At 37.4% G+C, this 8,608-nt stretch overlaps 1 protein-coding gene across 1 annotated transcript; it reads left to right on the top strand.

Moving 5' to 3' along the window:
* Positions 1-392: 392 nt before the first annotated feature.
* MS4A5 (membrane spanning 4-domains A5) lies at positions 393-8,608 on the top strand. Its single transcript, XM_006091644.1, has 5 exons — positions 393-545; positions 3,021-3,149; positions 5,472-5,528; positions 6,815-6,967; positions 8,498-8,608. Exons 1-5 carry the CDS (start codon positions 393-395, stop codon positions 8,606-8,608), a joined length of 603 nt encoding a protein of 200 aa, XP_006091706.1.

The following is an 8,608-nucleotide window of genomic DNA, read 5'->3' as shown; positions in this document are numbered from 1 at the left end:
TAAATGTTCAAAATACTCTTATTTGGAAATTTAAATGTCTTTATAGATTTCTAGTCCAACCTGATCAATGTACATATAAAGAGGCTGAAATGAAGAGAGGGGGATATGACCTTCCCAAGGTCACAAGGAGTTTCTGACTGAACCATAATCCCAACGTGAAGCAGCACTACCAGTCAGGCCCTCCGACCCCCGAGTCCTGGGTCTTTCACTCACTCACCTTCTTGAGATCTTGACCTGAGATTCCATGACTCTGTGACTTTATGGTTCTAGAATTCCAAGACAAAGCCCAACAATGCCAGTGCCCCAGACAGCCTTGGGACACAATAAGAGCATGGTCTAGATTGAAGTACCAACTAAATAATTTTACACTTCAAAATATCAACTATACCATCATGGATTCAAACACTGCACACCATCCTGTGTTTATGGTATTTCCTCCAGAAGTCACTGCTTCAGAATTTCAGTCAATGAAAAATATAGCCACAACCTATGAAACTACCACGCCTTTTTTAAAATTATGTACTACAAAAATAAAAATCTTTGGGGTAAGTAAGATTTGCCCCAATGTAAATGCTAATGAAGGTTTGTTAGGAATGTAATATAGGTGTTCCCCCAAATTCCTATTTGAAGCCATAATCCTAACGTGATGGTATCTAGAGGCAGGGACTTTGGGGGTAATTATTTCATTAATAAGTAGGGGTCAGAGTGCTAGGTTTCTTTGTGAGGATACAACAGAGAAGTCTGTAGTCTATAAGCCAGAAGAGGGTCTTCACCAGAATCGGATCATTCTGGTACCCTGATCTCAGACTTTCAGTCTTCAGAACTGTGAGAAATAAGTTTCTGCTGTTTATAAGTCACCGGATCTATGATACTTTGTTATAGCAGCCCAAGTTGACTAAGACAGAAATTGGTACCAAAAAGTGGGCTGCTGATATAACAAATATTTTAAAATGTGAAAGCAGCTTTGGAGATGGGCAATGGGCAGAGGCTAGAAGAGTTTTGAAGTGCATGCTAGAAGAAGCTGAGATTGTCCTGAAGGAACTGGTAAAGGCAATTTTCGTGAGAGCTCACAAAGTAAAGAGAGCTGTAGAGAAAGGCTCCATCTTCTTAGAGAGCGAACTTGACTGGATATATTGAATATGAGGTGTTACCCATGGGATATTCAAGTGGGGATGTCTGACAAGAGCTAAAAATGTGAGTCTGGAGTTAAGGAAAATGATATTGTTTACAACTCAACTACATTAAGGTAATGGTTGCAATGGGAGTAAATGCGATTCCTCAGATGGAGAAGGTGGACGGGAATAAAAGAGGGCAGAGGACACAGACTCTTATATTGTATACCTTCCGTTCTTCATGTCATTCTCATCAATCTTTCCCAGCATTCGTCAAACCACTGCTTGGTGGGGTAGTGCATCACAAGTGTGGCATAGAGTAAAAACATAGAAAAGATGGGGAGTGCTGTGAACCCTGGGACATGACAATACCTCCATAGGCTCAAAGGATGGGTCATTGACAGAAGTGTTTCTGACAGTCCATTTCTATTTGAGGCCAGGCCTGCATGGTGATTTAGAATTCAGTACTTTTCAAACTTTAGCATTTATATGCCACAGACTTGGTGGTTTTCCCCCAGCTTTGTTGAGAGGTAACTGACATACAACTTTGTAAAGTTTAAGGTGTATAATTTGATGATTCGATACGCATGTATATTGCAAAATGTTTATCACAATAAGGTTAGTTATCACATCTTTCACATAATTGCCATTTTTGTTGTTGTATGGTGAGAACATTAAAACTCAACTCTCATAGCAACTTTCAACCATACAATACAATGTTGTTAATTGTAGTCATCATGTTGTATCTTAGGGCCTAGAACTTAACTGGAAGTTTGTGCCCTTTGACCAACATCTCCATATTCTCCCCAACCTCTGAGCCTCTAACAACCACTATTCTACTCTCTGATTCTGTGAGTTCAATGTCTTTAGATTCCACATACAAAGCACTTGTCTTTCTCTTACTCCACTTAGCATAATTTCCTCAAGGTCCGTCCGTGTTATTGCAAATGGCAGAATTTTCTTTTTTTATACTGAACTAGTGCCCAGTGCATAGATTCATGCACATTGAAAGGAAATTAATTTGAAGGTGGCCAGTGGGGTGGGACTGGGTGAGACGGGCCAGACACACCCTGGAGCCAACCTCCGATGGTCCCTCCCCAGCGGGCTACACCTGGGGCAGTGCTGTGGCTAGAAGGCCATCTGTGGAGTGAGCGGGGTCCCTCTGGCAGGTGGGGTCCCTCGGCCTGGCCTGCGGGGATCAGGCTGAAACTAGCTCTTCAACATCCCCCGAGGGGTCCTGGATTGAGAGAAGGCAGTTCTCGGTGACACATCCGGAATCAGGCTCCTTCCTCTCTGGTTCTGGGTGCGTCACCAAGTCACTGCAGCTCAGCAGCTTCTGCATTGAGCATCTGCCCCCTGGTGCCCATTGTGCATCATAGCTATTGGTCAGATGGTCAGATGGTCATTTAACCTTTTATATATATATAGATAATATTTCATTTTCTTTATCTACCTAGATTGTTTCCATGTCTTACCTATTGCGAATAATGCTGTGATAAACAGGATAGCACAAATATTTCTTTGTGATAGTGATTACGTTTCCTTAGGATATATATACCCAGAAGTGGGACTGCTGGACCATATGATAGCTCTATTTTGAATTTTAGCCTGGGGATTTTATTCAGTAAGTATAGGATTGAGCATAATAATTTGCAGGTGATCCTATGGCTGCCAATCCATGGACTACATCTTCAGGAGCATTGATTTAAATCATTTTTCTTATTACCAAATACCAGGTAGAGGGATCCAAAAATACCTGGGTACATAATAAATTGGCTTCTACTACCCTTCCCTTATTTATAAAAGAGTATAATTGCCAAATCCTTTTATCAAAAGGAGATCTAAATTTTCTAAGGGGAACCCACCATTTTGCTTTTTCCTTACTGTGTCCTTTTCCTCTCTTTACAGACTATCCAGATCCTGCTTGGACTGATGAACTTTTCTTTTGGGGTAATTTTCTTTTTCATGTTTGAAGAACCGTACCCAAGGTTCCCTTTTATATTTATTACAGGATATCCATTCTGGAGCTCCATTTTGGTGAGTATAGTCAATCAAGTTCAATGTGAAGCCATGTCAACAGGGATATTAGAGAATTCTTAGTTTCAAAAATGAGCTATATACAGTTGTATGATAAGCTTTGAAATGTCAAAATGAAAATAAGCCTTGTTGAAATTATTTCCCCATTAATTCATCAGTTACTGATATTCCATCATTGTGTCTTGAAGTTCCTTTGGGAATATTCTTTTGGGTCTTGAGGTTATTTGTCCATTCATTCATTCAAATGAGTTACCATCTGAGCCAGATACACAGAAGAAGGCAATCAGGATTCAAAGGTTAAATACATGGGCCCTGATTATGAAAAACAGTGTGGCTATTCCTCCAAAAAATTAAAACAAGAATTATTATGTGATCCAGCAATTTCACTTCTGGGGATATATCCAAAGGAAATAAAAACACTATGTCAAAGAGATATCTATACCCCCAAATTCATAGCATATTTACAACAGCCAAGACATGGAAAAAAGTTGTGTTCTACAGACAAATGGATAAAGAAGTTTGCACACACAAACACACACACACACACACACACACACAATGGAATATTCTGTCATAAAAATGAGGATATCCTGCCAATTGTGACAACATAAATGAAATTTAAGAGCATTATAATAAGCTAGATAGAGAAATAGAAATACTGTATGATCTCATTTATATGTGGAATCAAAAAGGGGTGAGGGTAGAAAGGATTAAACAGGGTCAAATATACAATGATGGAAGAATATTTAAATCTGGGTGGTGGGCACACAAAACAATTTACAGATGATGTCACAGAACTGAAACCTATATAATTTAAAAATATATATTTTTATTTACTTCAGAGAGGAAGGGAGAGGGGAGAGTCACAAAAACATGAATGATGAAAAGAGAATCATTGATTGCCTGCTTCCTGCACGCCCCGCACCAGGGATTGAGTCCGCAACCCAGGCATGTGCCCTGACTAAGAATTGAACTGTAACCTCCTACTTCATAGGTCAATGCTCAACCACTGAGCCACGTCAGCTGAGCTGAAACCTATATAATTTTATTAACCAACATCATCCCTAAATTTTTAATTAAAACAAAAGAGATCAGACTTGACATTACCAAAGGCAGGGGTGGTGTCAAAAGGCATCAACTTCCAATTATAAGATTAAAAAGTACATGATGACTATAGTTAACACTGTTGTATAATATATATGAGATTTTAAAGAGGATACCTCCTAAAAGTCCTCATCACAGGAAAAATATATATTTTCTTTCTTTTTCCTTTTTGTTTTGTATCTAAATGAGAAGATGGATGCTAACTAAAGTTATTATGGTGATCATTTTATGATAGATGTTAGATCATTATGCTGCACCCCTTAAACTTATACAGTGATGTATGCCAATTATTTCATAATAAAACTGGGGGAAAACAAAAACAACCAAACAAAAATAATAATACATGAAAAAATTACCATGTGGTGTGATGAATGGTGACAGAGGACACACAAGTTTCTCTATAGGAAAGGCACTTACAAAATGGAGGGGAGGTTTCCCAGAGGTATTTCCAGCTTGACCAAGTTTTAAAGAACTTTAATCAGATGAAGACACATATGGAGGAAGGGAGTGGGGGATGGTTGGGTGTAAGAGGTAGGATGTCTTGCTGTATGTCAAGGAAGAAACATGAAAAACATAAGAAAAAGCTTAAAGTATGGGGAACACTTTTTATCCTGAGAACTGTAAGAGTTCAGTGCAGAGAATAAGAGGGGAGGGATGAGGCTTGAAGAAATACCACACAATGAACTAGAAATTTAAAAATGGATGAACTGTGTTCAGATTTGAAATTTCTTTTAGACAATGATCTCACAACTATGACTCATCACAATGAAAATTTTGGTATTTTATGTAACTCCCATAATATTAGCTGCAACTCTGCTTATGTTTCCATCCAAGAGAACACATCAGACTGCACATAGGTAGGAAGGATGTTTCCTACAGGAATGATGGAATCTGATCTTATTGGATGTAAACTGAATTGACACCAGTATGTTACGATGTCTGCAATAGCTATAAAAAGAAGATGGATGAGAAAAATGAAATCCCAGTAAAGTTTTAAAAGATTCTCATGTTCAAATAAATAGTTAAAGCTAAAGCAAACTTCCAGTCCAGTATTTTGTCCACTATTCATTTATGGACAACCCATACAAGGCATCTCACCTTTCTCACTCCCCTGAGGACTGTGTGAAGTACAAGGAGGTTCTGTGTAAGGGACATGTAGAAGTCTATTCTCTGAGAACTCTTTATGTCCATCACTAAGATATGTATTCTTTCTAATAGTTCATTTATTCCGGAGCCTGCCTAGTTGCATTGGAAAAAAAAGGCACACAAACTATGGTGAGTTATATTTCCCCTTTATTAAAAAGTATTTATAACTTTGAAATAATTCCTTTGAGTCTTGAAAATGAATTTGGAAAATCATTAAGCCACTATAACTCCAAAAACTGTCAATTACTGATACCAATCAATGCTATTTGCTTCTTTTTTTCCCCATAGAATCATAAAACATTAAGGCCAAAAGAAAGTTTCCTAGGTCATCCAGTTTAATTCTAATTTTACATATAGACACTGAGGCATAGATTAAATGACTTGTCCAAGTTCCTCAGCCAGGTGGCAGAATGGCATTATTAAAGTACCTCATTCATTCTTTTTAAAAAATTATTATTATTGCTAATACTCACCCGAGGATATTTTTCCATTGATTTTTAGAGAGAGTAATTTTAGAGGGAGTGGAAGGGAGTGGGAGAGACAGATATAGAGAACCCTCTCACATTGATTGGTTGCCTCCCGCATGCTCCCCAGCCTGCAACCGAAATATGTGCCCTTGACCAGAATCGAATTCAAGACCCTTTGGCCTGTGGGCCAACATTAAGTATTTCTGGTGCCTGCTGAGCGCCAGCCACTTTGACAGGCAGTCATTTGACTCTTTGTAAATGACATAATTTAACCTGATATGCAGAATCAGAAAATAAATAATAAGTGTTAATGAATGCAAAACTTTAACTTACAGATAAACTATAAGCAGCATATTTTTACTTTTCTCAAAGAATCAAAGCTATGAGATATTAATAAGCCAATAAATTATTTTCAGCAAAAAATGCCACCTATAGATTTGCAGTTTTGGTAAGAAAAAAAGTTGCAAGTATATATATGTATGTATGTGTGTATATATATATTATATATTATGTAATATATATAATATATAGTATATACTAATATATATTAAATATAAAGGTGTATATATGTATTAATATAATATATATTAAACATAGTCATAAATAGGTCATGACTTTGATCAGAGCATCAAAATGCAATGTGGCTATCCCTAAGAACTTATATTGTCCAGTGTGTACCCCTCCCTCTAATGAAATAGGATTTAAATTAGGCACTGATTATAGGGGATGTAAGGGTTATGAAAAGTTCACTGGTTCCCCTTATTCTGTAGATGAGGACCTAAAGCCCAGTTAGGTGAAGGGACATTCATAAGATGATATGGCTGCTTCATGGCATTGTAGTGCTGAGACCAAAATCCTGCTGCCCATTGTTTTGTCTCCTCACCCATTGTTTTGTCTATAGACTCAGATGGGACCTGGTCATTGTGTTATGTTTTTACTCTCTTTCAGATGAGGATGAGCCAAACAATGAATTGTTTTAGTGTCCTGGCAGCAACAGCTGGAATCATTCTCCTTGTATTTGGTTTCATTCTAGATCAAAACTACCTTTGTGGCTATTCTGGAGAAGTTAGTCAGTGTAAGGCTATTAACACCCTATTCATTGTAAGTATGCTGCATTTTTAGGGTGAGGAGTCTCCAAGAGGCTCCTACCCCATTGTCCTGTAGACAGATGAGTTAGTGGGAAGAATGTCTTGGCCCACAAATTTTACATGGATCATGCAGGATCAATATTATCAACTTATAACAACTACAATAGTAACAATAATGAGGGAAAATATTGGTAAAAGCCAGTACAATGTTCCAAGCACTGTATGAAGTGTTTTATGTATATGACTCATTTAATCTCACAAAAATTCTAAGAGGCGAATTTTATTATGAAACTCATTTTATGAACAAGGAAGCTGGCGCACAGAGAAGGTAAGTTATGTACCCAAGGTCAGTTGCAAGGGCAGAGCCATGCTATCAACAGACAGTGTGTCTCCTGGGCCCAAGGTCTTAATACATATACCATAAAGATTTATTAGAACCTAATCAGCACCATCCAAATAATGTTGCAGACAAATGTATTTTTAACTCACAAACATGTACAGAAATCATAGTATCTAATAGGCATTCAACCAGGCATTGTAGAATAGAACAGTAAATGTATTATTACCCCCAACTTGAGCAATTCACAGATGAGCACAGGAGATAAAACATGTACATCAATGAGAATAATATATAAAAAAGTGATATATTAGAAGAAAAAGCAGGTATAGCAGTATTGTAGTAGTTATAGCCCTGGATGTACATTAGAATCATGAGTGGAGCATTTTTATGGTTTTGGTTTTACTATTCAGACTGGGTTTCTGATAAAACATGATAGATTGAAAACAGGCATTTATTTCTGCTTTTCTGAACTTAGTGTAAAGCATGTACAAGATACGAATCTGCATGGAGAGAGAAAACAGCTAATAGCCAATAAAAAAATTGCTAAGAAATTTGAAAACTAATCATCTAAGGAAAAGGGGATCCTGATAGTAGGGGATCCATAATATTTCATATGGAAGATTCGAAGAAACAGAATGTAGCAGGACCACAGAAAACAGGGGGGAAGAGAATAGATTAATTTTGGTAATAGTAAAATGGGATGTGTGAATTGATCCTAGTCTGGAAACAAAGAAAAATGCTACATTAAAGAAACAAACAAACACTTTTTAAAACAATTTAAAAGCCCTGAAGAGCTGCTAAATCACCTGGACCACCTAGATCAATTTTTTTTTAGGTGAAAGCCTAATCTGAAATCTGTCAATGGAATGCCAAAGAGCAATAATGCTACTTATACCTCAAGAAAATTTGCCAATGTTGCCCATTTGGAATCTGATTCCAGTCTAAGTGCAATTGAAGAAGAAAGAAATGAAGGCCTGTGCAATTTTGTGCTCTGCTGTAGGGTACCACACTGTGCTGTGCTATGTAGTACTGTGCTAAAATATCTGTATATTGCAATGAGCCTCTACTAATTTGCTTTGTAAGCATTAGCTACATTTGATATGTGGGGGAACTTTCTTATCTGGGCATTGTTACCTCATTATCATCTGAAAAACCATTATTGTGCTAATACCATGATTCTTTTACTTTTTTCTTCTGTTACAGGGACTTTTGGTTATGCTGATAGCCTTCAGCACTATTGAACTACTCATTGCTATGTCTTACTCAATTTGTAGCAGATCCTTTGACTGCTGTGATTGTGAGGAATGGTGTTGA

Source organism: Myotis lucifugus, unplaced genomic scaffold, assembly GCF_000147115.1.
Source record: "Myotis lucifugus unplaced genomic scaffold, Myoluc2.0 scaffold_92, whole genome shotgun sequence".
Lineage (NCBI taxonomy): Eukaryota > Metazoa > Chordata > Mammalia > Chiroptera > Vespertilionidae > Myotis > Myotis lucifugus.
The sequence above is the reverse complement of the archived record's forward strand: the minus strand, read 5'-3'. Positions and strand labels throughout refer to the sequence as shown.